At 34.1% G+C, this 14586-nt stretch overlaps 2 protein-coding genes across 5 annotated transcripts; both read right to left on the bottom strand.

Annotated features, from left to right (window-relative positions):
- Nucleotides 1-54: 54 nt before the first annotated feature.
- On the bottom strand, nt 55-3480 carry LOC114388926 (probable serine/threonine-protein kinase PIX13). Its single transcript, XM_028349469.1, has 7 exons — nt 3304-3480; nt 2777-3180; nt 2383-2518; nt 2152-2294; nt 1687-1752; nt 1441-1564; nt 55-893 (listed from the first exon to the last, which is right to left on the bottom strand). Exons 1-7 carry the CDS (start codon nt 3368-3370, stop codon nt 580-582), a joined length of 1254 nt encoding a protein of 417 aa, XP_028205270.1. The 5' UTR covers nt 3371-3480; the 3' UTR covers nt 55-579.
- Nucleotides 3481-5294: 1814 nt separating this feature from the next.
- Nucleotides 5295-12053, bottom strand: LOC114388924 (L10-interacting MYB domain-containing protein-like). Of its 4 annotated transcripts, none has more exons than XM_028349467.1 (3): nt 11745-12053; nt 5946-6718; nt 5295-5867 (listed from the first exon to the last, which is right to left on the bottom strand). In XM_028349467.1, exons 2-3 carry the CDS (start codon nt 6715-6717, stop codon nt 5632-5634), a joined length of 1008 nt encoding a protein of 335 aa, XP_028205268.1. In that variant the 5' UTR covers nt 6718; nt 11745-12053; the 3' UTR covers nt 5295-5631. The 4 variants fall into 4 exon arrangements, with proteins under 4 accessions (XP_028205268.1, XP_028205267.1, XP_028205266.1 ...); XM_028349466.1 differs by having other exon boundaries at nt 5946-7373; nt 11344-12048; XM_028349465.1 differs by having other exon boundaries at nt 5946-7470; nt 11344-12046.
- Nucleotides 12054-14586: the final 2533 nt, after the last annotated feature.

The following is a 14586-nucleotide window of genomic DNA, read 5'->3' as shown; positions in this document are numbered from 1 at the left end:
ACTCGTATGTATGCACATGTACTGAACTAGTTAAATGACTGATACAACAACCCATTCAATGGAGCACATTACTATATATAATCAATCTCGATTTCTAGTTTTTTTTTTCATATAAATTTGTGTATACTCTTACGACCCTGTTGAGGGGGTGGATGAGATGTACACTGCGAATTGTGGGTTTGGATAGGGGTGGAAATGAGTCAAGCCAAGCCAAGTTTTACTAGGCTTGAGCTCGGCTTGAGTTGAATACACAAAGCTTGAGCTTGGCTCATTACCTGTCATAAGCTTTTTTTAAAGGCTCGGTTTGGCTTACATAAAAGTCTGGCTTGGCCTACAAGCCTATTTAAAAGTCTGCTTAAAAACCTCTTTAACCAATTAATTATTTTAAAACCTAGTAAAATACTAACTAAAAAAAGAAACTTAACAAGCTTTTTTTATAGTTTGGCTTTGGCCTTTTTATCTAAAAAAACTTTTTAAAAAGCTTGAGCTTGACATTTATAGTAAACAAGCCAAGCCGAGCCGAGCCTTAAATAGGCCAAGCCATAGGCCCTTGACAAGCGACTTGACTCATTTCCATCCCTAATTTTGGATAGCTTCAATGGCTTCCAATGCCTCAACTACATCTTTCATAGAAGGACGTTCTTCAGGGATAGATTGTAGGCATTTCATAGTAAGTTGTGCTGCTTGCCATGCTGCCTGAAGTGAATATTGACCCACTATCTTAGCATCCATTATTGTTTTCAACTTTTTCTTGGAAGAGAGAAGAGGCTTGGTCCATTCAACTAGGTTCTGCTGCCCTGTTGGCCGATTTGTGTCAAGTGCCCGCATGCCTGTAAGTATTTCAAGCAGCACTACACCAAATCCATAGACATCACTCTTCACATACAAGTGGCCTGTCAAAATATTGATACAATTCAAAGGCATGTTAGTTTGTGGTTGAAATATTGATACAAGTGACCTGTTGAAATATTCCTTAATTTTAGTCTACCTTCCCCTACTTCATCTTCCACAAACCATTCATTGCTTTAGAATATTACATTAAGGTCAGTTTGGTTTAAGAAAGCTTTTTCTATTTTCATTTCTTATTTTTACTGATAGTTACAAAAATGCTAATATGCTGACTTATTTTTAGTTTATTTCTTATTCTTATAAATAGTGAAAACAGCACAATTCCTTCTTTTCTTGTACAAATCTTTGAAATCAAGAAGTCAAGTGGCATTTTAGTAATTAGATATGAAAATAGGAAATATAAACAAAGAAAAAAAAAGAAATTCTCAAACCAGATAAACCATTCATTTTGTCCTAGATTTTGCTTCCATTTCCTTCTTATATAGCATGGCATGTAATTCTTGGGTCATATTATGACTTGTGAGTCATTAATAAAGTCAAAACATACATTTCAAGTTGCTTTAATTGTCAATTATGTCAAGATATGGTTACCTGTTGCTATGTATTCTGGAGCTGCATAACCATACGTGCCCATGACCCTGGTAGTTACATGTGATTGTCCCCCAGAAGGCCCCAATTTCGCCAAGCCAAAATCTGAGATCTCTGGATTGTAATTCTGTAGAAAGCAAAAAAATCTATTATCAAAATGACTTGACAAATTTTGCATTAAATAAATATCAATTTTGCTATGTATTCTGGAGCAGCATAGCCATACGTGTCCATGACCCAGTTACTTACGTGGGATTGTCCCTCAGAAGACCCCAATGTTGCCAAGCCAAAATCTGAGATCTTTGGATTGTAATTCTGTAAAAAAACAAAACAATCTATCATCAAAATAATCTGACAAATTTTGCATTAAATAAATATCAATTTTGATATTTTAAAAAATATTATGTATTCATAACATCATGTAACCTCCTTCGACTAATCAACAAATCGAGTACTAACAAGTGACAACACTTTAAAAAGCGACAAGGAAAACGAAAACATTGCACTTTTCAGCCAATATACTATTAACAGACTAAGTTTTGATACCTTTCCAATATGAGCGTGGTTAGTAAAAGAAATGAGGGGATCCAAATGCATAAACTGTCTATTCATCCCAACTTGATACTACATTTGCTTCAACTTTCATCTCTTGAAATAAGGGACAAGGTGGACTAACAAACTTTGTAACAAATCAGCAAATAAAAAATAACTTACTCCATCAAGTAGTATATTTGAGGACTTGAAATCTCTGTGAATGACGTTGTTTTCAGAAGCATGCAAGAAAGCTAATCCCCGAGCTACACCAATAGCTATTTTAAGCCGTGTGTTCCAAGAAAGTAATTCTAAGTTACGATTTCCTGCTCAGAAACACAACAAAGAAAATAAATTAAACTCGAATTCATGAGGAGTTTTCTTTCACATTTTTTTATCGTCTTCAATCCATACTTTTGAATAGATGATTGTCTAAGCTTCCCTTTGGCATGAACTCATACACAAGAAGATGCTCATCATCGTCCCAACAGTAACCCAATAAATTGACCAGGTTGGGGTGAGAAAACCTTCTCATAATGTTTAGTTCTGTCTGCATTTTCCAATCAACAGAAAAGCAAGTTAAATAATCCAATAATTTAATTGCGTTGATGGTTACACAATATAATTAAATGCAATATGAATAGCAAAATGAATTTAGCCAAAGAATGTGTTATGTTTTTTTATGTCCTATAGAACAGAACAAGTTCATCTAATTTTACCAACATTGTCAAGAAAAGTTTGTATTAAATTTGTTAACGGCGCACAAAAAATTAAAATAAGTAAATGAAAGAGATGAAATTAAAGCGACCTGCCACTGGTCAAACCCTTGCGTGCTTTCGGGGTTCAACCATTTTATGGCAACGACCATTCCGCAGCCTGCTTTGGTAGGGGCGAGGGTATCCTCATCCAACCATCCCTTGTAAACTCTGCCAAAGCCACCTTCACCCAGCAATGTGTCAGACCTGAAATTGTTTGTGGCAGATTTCAACTCCTCAAAATCGAAAACCTTCAAGTTTGGCCATTTCAGAATCTGGCCATCCGGTGGAGGAAGAGGAAGACGAAGGGGACGATGATATACACGACGAAGAAGATAATGAATAGATTCTTCGTCGTCGATGCTTCCACTGGCAATCACGGTAAACTGTCTATTTTCGGTGCTGCTGCTCGTGGTTTTGGTGATTCCCACGTTTTTGCAGTTAGTGCTTGCTGAACCTGGAAACAGTGGAAGTGGAACCGAACCGAACTCGTCATGGGAAAATTCAAATTGGAGGAAGAGGGGAACGACCCATATGTCTTGTGTTTAGAAAGGGCGAGAAAAGTAGAAAGAAGACTAGCCTGAATAGTGAGGTCGATCGAGGGAAGAAGAGTGCTGTGTCGGGCCAGAGGAGAAGCAGACACCCATGCCAGGAGCCTCTGTTTTTCGTCGGCAGTTGACTAACGAAGTTGACCGTGAAAAAAATGGATGTAGGGCTGTTGGTAGTGGTTATTTATTGGTTAAGCTTTCAATGAAAAAGAAGAAAGATGAGAGAAAAATTTAGATAAATGAATGCTTGTAGTAAAGTTGCAAGAAAACAAAATATAAGACTTTTTATTTTTATTTTTATGCAACTTTACTATTGGCATTTTTTTATCTGATAGGATTTACATGGTAAGAACTTGGTAAGAAATTATAGCATGAGAATATCTTTTCCTTTTTTTTTTTACATAAACTTAGAAAAAGTTAGTAAAAATTTGATGGTAATGTGAAATAACAAATCATTATTTTTTTAGACATCAACATAGCATTATTAATAATAGATTTTTTTTTAGCTCCTCAGTATTTTTTAGTCATGCCAACGCAGATTTTTTTTCCCATGATGGGTTCGATTCCTCTGTTTTCAGGTTCAGCAAGAACTGGCAGCAAGAACGTGGGGTTCTCCGCAACCGGGAAGAGTCAGTTTTCGGAGATTGCGAGTGGAAGCGACGATCGCGAAGAGTCTCTTGGTCGGATTCTGAAATGGCCAAACTTGAAGGTGTTTAGTTTTGAGGAGCTGATTTCTGCCTCAAGGCGTTTCAGGTATGACATACAGGGGTTAGTGATCGGTAAAGGATGTTTTGGCCCAGTTTACAAGGGATGTTTGGATGAGAATACCCTTACCCCTGCCAAAGCAGGCTATGGAATGGCCGTTGCAATCAAAATGTTTAACCAAGATTACGTCCGAGGGTTTGAAGAGTGGCAGGTCACTTTAATTTTGTCTCTTTCATTTACTTCTTTTTTTTTTTTCTAATGCAATGTAAAACACTTTCACCTTTAAATTAGAGCAGTTCTTGTATAAGTTAAGAATTTTAATAAAAAAAAATATTTTCAATCTTGGTAAAATTAGATGAACTTGTTCTGTTGTAGAGGACATACAAAAACACAACTAGGCATTCGTTGGCTATATGTTTATCATTCTGCCATTTTGTGATTTTGCTATATGGTTTCTTGATTTCTAATATTTACACGAGAAACAGTTAAAACCATATTTGTGTTCTTTTCACTGTTTCTGAAAGTAGGAAACAAAGTCAAAACAAAGTGACATATTGACATTTTTGTAGTTATCAATACAAACAGGAAATGAAAACAGACGAAGTTTTCTTAAACCAAACAGGACTTAGTGCAACGCAAACAGTCGATGCTGTGGAAAAGTTGGGAGAAGGCAGACTAAAATAAGGAATAGTGTAATGCTTTGATCCACCACAAACTAACATGCCTTTGAATTGTGGGCTCGTTTGGATGCATTATTGTAAAAGATCTTATAGAGAAAGAACTTATTCAAGAAGTTCTTATCTAAAAAGTTACTTTTACATAAGTTAATTTGATGTTTGGATGATAAACTCTTAAGTGCTTATTTAAATTAATATGGTGTTTGGATAAAATTGTAGAAGATCTTTTGCATAATTAAAATTACCAAAAAGGATATTATATGCTTTGACATTATTAAAACTAATAATTAAATACTTAAACATTATTATATAATTATTAAATGCCTTAAATAATTAAATATTATTAAAAATAATAAAAATTATTTTTTTTCTTCTATTTCATTTATAAAAATATTTTAACTTTATCATTATATTTAAAATATTGTTATATATTTTCTAGAAATTTTGATTAAAAAATAATTATTTTTATAAAAATAAAATAAATGTATCTCATAAAAATATAATTATACGCCTTTCTACATAATTACTTTTCGTATTTAAAATCTAATTAATTTATTGTTTTAGTAATGTTGTCACATACATTCTAGATTATAATTTAATTATTATCTATGTAATTATAATTTATAACAAAATATAAAATATCATTAACCTGGTAATAATACGATCAATAATGTCTTTCAATATAAAATTGTTCAAATGTACCCATACCATAAACATGCAACCTTGTAGTATTAAAAAATAAAGAAATTAAATACGTGTTGGAAACATATTCTTCAGAGATTCTCTAAATCGTTCCATTTGTAGAGTACTTTGAGCATCCGGTTCTTCCCATGTTATAGTACTAGGACCAACTTCACTTTCATCCTCATCACTATCTGTATCTTCATTATCTTCATCTAGCGAATCAAATTCTCCATCACTCTTGTCATTTCTTTGAATGAAGTTATGTATAGCCATGCAAGCAACAATGATTTGGTTTTATGTCTTCAAAGCAAAAGGTGGCATATTACCCAATATCTTCCATCTTGCTTTACATAAACCAAATGCACGTTCAATTGTACTTCGAAGACTGAAATGATAATAATTAAAAACTTCAACTCTTCCCCTGATTCTAGGCCCAATTCTAAATTGCGGGAGATGATACCTAGTTTTCTTGTATGGTCCTAGAAAACCCATAAAAGTAGGGTAACCAGAATCAACAAGATAATACTTACCTAAAGAATAAAACAATAGAGCATGTTAGGACACAAAATTATAAAGATACATATTTATAATATATAAATTTTAAGTACCTTGAGGAGGATGTGGAAAATGCAATGCAGGCTTACGTAAAGCCTCCATAAATATCTTAGTATCATGTGCAGAACCTTCCCAACCTGCCCAAACAAAAGTGAAACACATGCTAAAGTCACAAACAGCCATGACATTAGTGGTAGTGTAGCCTTTCCGACCAATATAGACTCCTTGTAGATGAGAGGGAACACAAACTCGTATGTGAGTACCATCTATTGCACCAATACAATCCCTAAAGTAAGGGCGATATTTGGCATCTTTTAGAATCTCATCAGGAGTATCCCTAAATGATGGATCAACAGGCTTAATTATATCCTTTGCAAACATACACACAGCTTCTAAGACATTATGGAAATGTCTAGATATTGTTTCGCCTGAATGTTGAAATCTTTCCTCACAATTACGAACAGAACCTGGTTGACTCAACATGTATAAAAACAAGCCAACTTGCTCATAAATATTGACATTTCGAGTTTTCTTTAAGTTGTACTTGGTTTCCAAGATATCACATAATTCAAGAAAGACAAGTTTCTTCATTCTAAACATCTGATAACAACGTATTGGATGACCATTTAGAATTTCAGATACCCAACGATGGCCTGTCATGCTTGAATCTCTACATGGATTTTTCACAACATATTTCATGAAGTAATTGGTAACATTAGCTACAACAAACATCAACACTTTGTTCTTCGTAATGTGATCGTCATCGTCAGATGAAGAGTCATTTGATGATAGTGATGAGTCATTTGATGATAATGATGAAGACATCCTGTAGAAGGAAAAAAAATCATAACACAACTGAAAATAAAAAAATCAAGAGCCAAACCATAACTAATATCCATAACATAACCAAAATTAAAATCAAAGATCCATGACATAACTGAAATTAAAAACTAAGATCCATAACACAACCAAGGTTCATAACCAAGCAAAACTAGCAAGTGTCAATGATATCAAATAGAGGAGAAACTAAGGAATTTGTGCTTAAGTTTCAGACTTGATCCATCCAAGTTGTAGCTCAGGCTCTTCTAAAGCAACAAAGGTGATCCTGTTTGCCCTTTTTTTCATAAGTTTAGTGGCTTTGTAAAATAGTTCACTCCCACGCTCAAGTCCTGGTAGATCTTTCAACTTTGCTACACATGTAGTAATGCTAGTTGGGTCTTGAGCAGATACACTAGATTCAAATGTTTGAATAATACGATCTAATTGTGAGGAAAGCTTGGCAGCAACCCCAATTCTTTTATCACCCTCTCTTCCTCTCTTCCTCTGTCCATTTTCCTTTGCCGAAGACGTGTTCTGAGTTGTCGTGTCTATCTCAGGCTCATTCACTTCCATGTCAGTGTTATCATCAATGTTATCATTTGTCTCTTCTGTTCTTGTGTTGAATCCTTCATATTGTCTTGAATCTTCAGATGGTGCATATGCTGCAAAACCAGTAGCAATAGTACCTTTAAAAAGGAATTCCATCTCAGGTAAAAATTTGAGGCCTTGCTCTCTAAACTTTGCTACTTCAGGATCCTCCTATAAAATAAAAAATAAGAATTATAATATATATTTAACATGAGAATTAAGAGATAAAAATCAATCTCATTATAATATATTTGGTAAGGTTGACATTCCTATATAATTTAAATTAAGCAAAACCAACTTTCTAGTTGACAGAACTTGTGTTCTGCAGTATTTGTGCCTATTTAGATAATCAATTTGGTGACCTTCAAGTGTTATCACGAATAATCACTATTAAAAAAAAGGACAAGTTGAATTGACCAAAAGAATAAGAAATGGAGAGGAGTCACTAGTCAGTACAAGTAAGCAAAATAATTTAATTAGGTGCAACAATAAATGTAATAAACTTTTTATTAATTTAAAGTTTTCTATAACGTGTTTAACATTTATAATAAATTTCTTTCATTTCTATTAATAAAGTTTATAAAATTTCTTTCATTTCTATTAATAAAGTTTTCTATAACGTGTTTAACATTTAAAGTTTATAATATAATATTTAAAGTTTTCTATAACGTGTTTAACATTTATAATACTTTTCTGAAATCTGCTTAGGAGGATAATAGGATTGGAACCAAAGAGTGCTACTGAAGAAAAAAAGGAAACAACTTCTACAGCTTGGAAGGTCTTATTGGCCTACGTACCACAAGTAACAGTAAGGCATTCATATTTTGTTTGATTTCATATAATATGGTAAGAAATAGTTAAACGTATGCTTGATTGCTAATACGTTAATTTTAGATTTCCTATTTATAAAATATAAAAAAGGACTTGAACTTTGTTAGTTATGAATAATTCAATCCCACTATCGACACTATCACACTAGACATGATAAATCAATTATCAATCAAATCGTTGTATTAACATTTAACTATTGGAAAGATACAAATAACAATGTAATAGCTTACAGAGGCAAAACAGAGAAAGGAGAGGTGGTGAGCCAACTCATATATACCTATAACTAATTAGTTATACCTACACCATTTAGATTAGACATCATGTTGCAGAGCTGTAGAAGGTAGAAATGAGAGATGGGGAAGGAGAAAGGATTTAAATTATTATTATTTGTTATTTTTAAATTTAAAAAAAAAACTTTATGACGGTGATGAGAACTTTACAGGGAAACCTGCACCCTTAGACCTGTCTTTTTTATGAGCATAAGCAAGTTTGCATTTCCTTAAAATGTGTTAAGCACCTGAACGGCTCAACCTTTCAGACTTCATCATAATGGCAATGCAGAGGCTACAATATCACACAATGATATTATGAACCTAGACAATGAAAGGGTAAAGTATATTCACTCCAGGCTCTCTAAGAATTTGGGTCGAGAAAATAGTGTGAAGGAATTGGATTCAACTACCCTACCCACCAAGTCTGATAGCCATTTTGGGTCTGGAAACTATTTTGTTGTTGTTGGTCTTGGTACACCCAAGAGGGACTTGTCACTCATTTTTTACACAGGTAGTGATCTTACATGGACTCAGTGTGAACCCTGTGCTGGTTCTTGCTACAAGCAGCAAGATGCAATCTTTGACTTATATGAACAATGAACACAAAAAAGGTACATGAGTTCACATTTTTCAAATATAGTAGCATAGAACTACGTTCTAATCTCCTGAGCTGGTGCTTGATGGTATTGCTAAATTCAATAACATCAAACAGAACGGTCTTCATCTCATTCTTTCACCTAAACTAACAATGCTCTTAGACCTAAGATATACACATACATAACATAAGGCACGCCTGACCTTTCTTATACGAAAAATTAAACACCCACATAAAGCACCATATCACTGTGACACTGTCCACAAAATTTAGACGCAGTTTCTTGAATATCTCTACTATTATTTTCAAATCAGAATTAGAATTTAATTTCAATAATCTAAATTCCAATTCTAATTAGACAATAGCACGAAAAGCACTTAAACAACTTGCATCTAAATTTCAATTTCTAAATGGAATTTCAAAGTGTCAACTGCACTGGTTACTCAGTATACTACACAAGCCATATGATCTCAGCAATCACTAATACATTTAGTCATTTGAATGGAAAGATCACATTGATTTTTGAAAGCAGATCACAATATCATTAGACTTGTCATTTCAGAATTTGGTAATGCGTCACTTGTGAAATAAAAAAGAAGGGGGATTGATTTTTCAACCATGACATTGAGAATGGACATAGTTCTGGAATAGGTATTCACTGCCAGCATATTCTTAACTTAGAAAAGGAATAGAGAAGAATTATGCCTTTCACATGGATGGAATTTTCTGTCACAGACTCACATTTCATTGCTTGTTCTGTTTATGCAGAGACATGTTTGCTGATTAAAATTAAATGCATGGAATTTCAGAAGAAAAATCTATGGTACCAATCTCACAGTAAAAGTGCATTAGCTGTGAGACTAAAGGCAGAGGATGGACCACTTTCTTTGTTGAGCAGAGGATGTGCTGGGAATATCCTTAGTCTTGTGCGATGCATTTGAGTCTGCAATGAGGAGAAGAATAATGAAGTTCCTCAACATTTCTGACAATGACTACATGGTTTTCACAGCAAACAGAACCTCAGCTTTCAAGCTTGTGGCAGACTCATATCCATTCCAATCTAGCAAGAAGCTTCTGACAGTTTATGACTATGAGAATGAGGCAGTGGAAGCAATGATTAGTTGCTCAGAGAAGAGAGGAGCCAAGGCACATAACAGCACCTGCAAAACCAAAAGAAGGTTCTGGAAGTGTGGAAGCAAAAGGACCAGTTGAGAGCCTTCAAAGTAAGAAAGCACAAGATAGTGGTGAGAATGGGGGGTTTAACATTGAGTGCAGGTGTTTGGATCAAGTGGACTCTTTGGGATTGATAATGATCACCAATAGAACGAGGTACCTTATAAATTGGCTGGTGAACTCCATGATGAAGTTGAAGCACCCTAATGCAGAAGGGGTTCCCCTAGTCAAGATTTATGGTCCTAAGGTGAAATTTGATAGGGGACCTGCTTTGGCTTTCAATGTGTTTGATTGGAAAGATGAAAAGGTTGAGCCTGTCCTTGTACAGAAGCTTGCTGATAGGAACAATATATCTCTCAGCTATGGATTTCTCCATCATGTTTGGTTTGTAGATAAGTATGCAGAAGACAACGGGAAAGTTCTACAGACCAAAGAAGGAAGAGTCCAAGGAGTTACCACCAACAAGAAGAAAGATAGAGATGAGCTAGGAGTAACTGTGGTTACTGCTGCATTAAGCTTCCTGGCTAATTTTGAAGATGTATATAAACTATGGACTTTTGTTGTCAGGTTCCTTGATGCTGATTTTGTGGAGAAGGAGAGATGGAGATACACAACTCTCAATCAGAAAACAATTGAAGTTTAATACAATAAATTTCACTTCATTCTTCTGGATTGTGGAACACAGAAGACTCAAGAGTGTGGATTCGGATGAGGATTTCAAGAGGAGAAAATAGTTTACTTATCCAATCATTTTGCTGATTAGTTCATAAGTCATATAGACAATTCATCAGTCAAATATATTTGATTTTACTTGCTTCTTCTGTTTTGTCCTTGCATACACATTCAGGCAAAGAAATCGCAGCTAGAAAATTGAATATACCCTTCTATTTATTCCCAAACTGACAAAAGTGTAAGTTCCAGCACTAGTATATTGAGCAACTATTCTTCAATGATATGTATGTCTATTTAACAAAAATCAAAATAAATAATAGGCGAGGCTGGTTCTACCTCAGTTTTCTTGTCACTACACTGGTTGCAATGGTTTTCGTTGAATAACACATAAAAATCAAAATCAAGAATCACACATAAAAATCAAAATCAAAATCAAGAATCACACATAAAAAACAAAAGAACAAAAGAAGGCTGCAATGGTTTTCGTTGAATAACACATACCTGAATTTTGGCTTCCCACCATTCATCACTAGCTGCAATGGTTTTCTTCTCCCCATCCCAGCCAAGACCTGTGTCCTTCCCAATAAGCTTAGCCCATAATTGCCATTCCTTTTTCAAAGAATCCCACCTATTTCTGAATTGCTTATATTCATATCTCAAATTTGTTGCCTTATTGAACTTTTCTGCAATATTTGCCCAACCAAGCTTAGTGAAGTGGTTGTGAGGTTTATTTCCAGCATTCACCTCTTCTATGCACACTTTCAACATAATCTCAGTATTTTTATCACACCATTCTGCTTTCTTTCTTTTCACAGGAACTTGATTGAGAGACATTTCACAAGCTTAACGAAACAAACAAAAGCATACAAAGGAAGAAGAAAAAGAATGACGAAGAAAAAAACCTGTGATGCTAACAAAGGAAGAAGAAAAAATGACGAAGGATGATCGGAAGAGATGACCAAGGATGATCGGAAGAGATGAGGAAGGAGATCGGAAGCATGGGAGAAAAATTTCGAGGAAGGCACAGCACGACCGTTCTCAGGAACGAGAGAAAATTTTAGGGTTCAGAAAAATGAGGAGGGTATGCTTGTCATTTTGAAATTTTCTTGAGGACATTATTGTCCAAGCCTTATTCTGGGATCAGCTTCCCGAAAAGGAGATTTGAGAAGCTGGAAATCAGAGCTTAAGAGAAAGATCTACTGAGAGTTTTTGCTTTTGTAAAAGCTAAAAAAAAAAAATAATAACCAAACACTCTTAAAAAATAAAAAAAGATCTTTTTTCAGTAGATAAGATGATAAAAGATCTTCTGGGCCACATCCAAACGGGCCCTGTATCAATATTTCCACAGGCCACTTGTATGTGAAGAGTGATATCTATGGATTTGGTGTAGTGCTGCTTGAAATACTTACAGGCATGCGGGCACTTGACACAAATCGGCCTCAAACCATGCAGAACCTAGTTGAATGGACCAAGTCTTGTCTTTCTTCCAACAAAAAGTTGAAACCCATAATGGATGCTAAGATAGAGGGTCAATATTCACTTGAGGCAGCAGGGAAAGCAGCACAACTTACTCTAAAATGCCTAAAATCTGTCCCTGAAGAACGTCCTTCTATGAAAGATGTAGTTGAGGCATTGGAAGCCATTGAAGCTATCCAAAACCCACAATTCGCAGCGTACATCTCATCCACCCCCTCGGCAGGGTCGTAAGAGTATAAACAAATTTATAAGAAAAAAAAAACTAGAAATTGAGATTGATTATATATAGCAATATGGTCCATTGAATGGATTGTTGTATCAGTCATTTAATAAATGTGATTTTCTTTTTCTTTTGTTGGTTGGAGGGGGGAATTTCACAAGCATTTTAACATATATGATTTCTTTTTGAATTATTCACATTCTTTAGTGGGAAAACATTTTGTACTAGAACAGAATTTTGATGCTAACATGTCACTTTTTTCAAGACTTTTTTTTTTCAACAATGGAAAGTTGATCGGGTCAGGTATATCATGTATAGTTAAGAGTAATGATACATGAACACAGTTATATGCCATATACTTTATCAACGCTTGTTATTTTTTTATCAATTTTTTCTTATTACATTATATATATATATATATACTCTTTTTCTTTAGTTAATTAGAGGTTGGTATCAGCAATTTTTTTCTTTCTATTGAGATTATGTTTCGCTATTATACTAAAAAAGGTAATTAGAACACGAAACTGTACGTGAGCATATCTCTTAATTCAAAACACAATACACTATGACTTAGTGCTTAAGCTATCTTGTATGTTGCTTCAATATCTTTTTTGTAATCCAGTTGATGCTGTAGGTAAATCTATTTATGTGACTTTGTTAACTTGAAGGATCCATAGCTTTCTTGATATGCTTTATAGTTTGAGATAATCTCATTCTTCTTTTTGTGTAGGTACCAGGAATAATCTTCTAAGAGCAAACAAAGCAAAGAGAGAAGTTAGATGGGTCAATCAAATCCAACTCAACCAGCCTTTAACCTTAAAAAAAAGGAATTGGGCCCATTTTAAAATAGGATTGAAAATTTCAATCTAACCCAACAATTCTAATGAATTACAGGTTGGATTGGATTGACTCACCAAAACTTTAAAAGAATTAGAAAAAATATAATTAAAAATAGATAAGTCATAAGATAATTCACTAGATAGATAAATATAAATAATTTTAAACACAATGTAATTACAAGAATAATATCTTTTTTTATAAAAGAATATTATGATGTTGAATTGTCCTAACAAATTCTTTCAAGAAATTATCATCATGAGTTAAATAAATGTAGAATAAAGTAATAAAATAATATGAAATTCATAAATAATACTAGATGGATTCATAGTATCAACAATGGTTGATACAAGTGATAACGGTTTGTGTCCCTTAATCAAGTGATTTAGGGTTCAAATCCTGATTGACCATTAAATATGGAATAAATCATGTTGGGAAAGAAGTACCCACCTTGTTTACATTCACAGTCCCTTGGGAATGACTCATGACATATGACAAGATTAAACTTTGAGACAGACTCTTGACCCTTAACCCTCTAAAGCTCGTATCACCCTCATCCAAAGCACTACTACATAATAGGCCATTAACATTAGTTTTTACAGGACATTCAACATCAGTTTTGAATCGATATTGAAATGACCGTCATTAAAAGTAGGTCATTTTTTACATCGGTTATAAAATGGTTGTTCGAAACCATAATCTACATAAGTTTTTCCCAAATCCAATGTTGTTTTTCAATTATTTTTATATTTTGTATATTTGTTAAATGATACCAAACCTACAAATTAAAACTAGAATTAGTCTAGCTAGTAGTATTACAACTTATAACCAATCAACTACATTCACTTATATTGAATTTCCATTATTGAGATACAAAAAACAAAATGTTACAGAGACAAAATGTTAGTCTCGGCCACACCTAATTAAAGCCAAACTCACATGAATCAACAATCCTCGCCTAATTGCAATCTTTTCAATCTATTGCTCTGTATAACATTAACAGACCCTACAAAATATCATGCAAACTCCTTAAGTATCAAAGGGACCTAAAGCTCCGTAAATCCAGGCAAAGAGAGAGAGAGTCATTACCTGGAAGAAGCACGCTGCACTTTGAGGGAGATGAGCAAAGCGAAGCACCTTGCATAGAGCGGAGCAAAGTAAGAATTTGGGGGTAAGAGGTGTTTAGGTTTTACTTATGTGGGTCAGATAGA

Source organism: Glycine soja, chromosome 16 (genome assembly GCF_004193775.1).
Source record: "Glycine soja cultivar W05 chromosome 16, ASM419377v2, whole genome shotgun sequence".
NCBI classification, from domain to species: Eukaryota; Viridiplantae; Streptophyta; class Magnoliopsida; order Fabales; family Fabaceae; genus Glycine; species Glycine soja.
The sequence above is the reverse complement of the archived record's forward strand: the minus strand, read 5'-3'. Positions and strand labels throughout refer to the sequence as shown.

Excerpts from the sequence above, each read along its gene's own strand:
- LOC114388926 (XM_028349469.1), bottom strand. The coding sequence starts at position 3,370 with ATGGGTGTCTGCTTCTCCTCTGGCCCGACACAGCACTCTTCTTCCCTC. Across the intron at positions 3,181-3,303 it reads CGATCGACCTCACTATTCAG|GTTCAGCAAGCACTAACTGC; the intron begins GCTAGTCTTCTT and ends CACTGTTTCCAG. Across the intron at positions 2,295-2,382 it reads AGACAATCATCTATTCAAAA|GAAATCGTAACTTAGAATTA; the intron begins GTATGGATTGAA and ends GTTTCTGAGCAG.
- LOC114388924 (XM_028349467.1), bottom strand. The coding sequence starts at position 6,717 with ATGTCTTCATCATTATCATCAAATGACTCATCACTATCATCAAATGAC. Across the intron at positions 5,868-5,945 it reads TTTTCCACATCCTCCTCAAG|GTAAGTATTATCTTGTTGAT; the intron begins GTACTTAAAATT and ends TTTATTCTTTAG.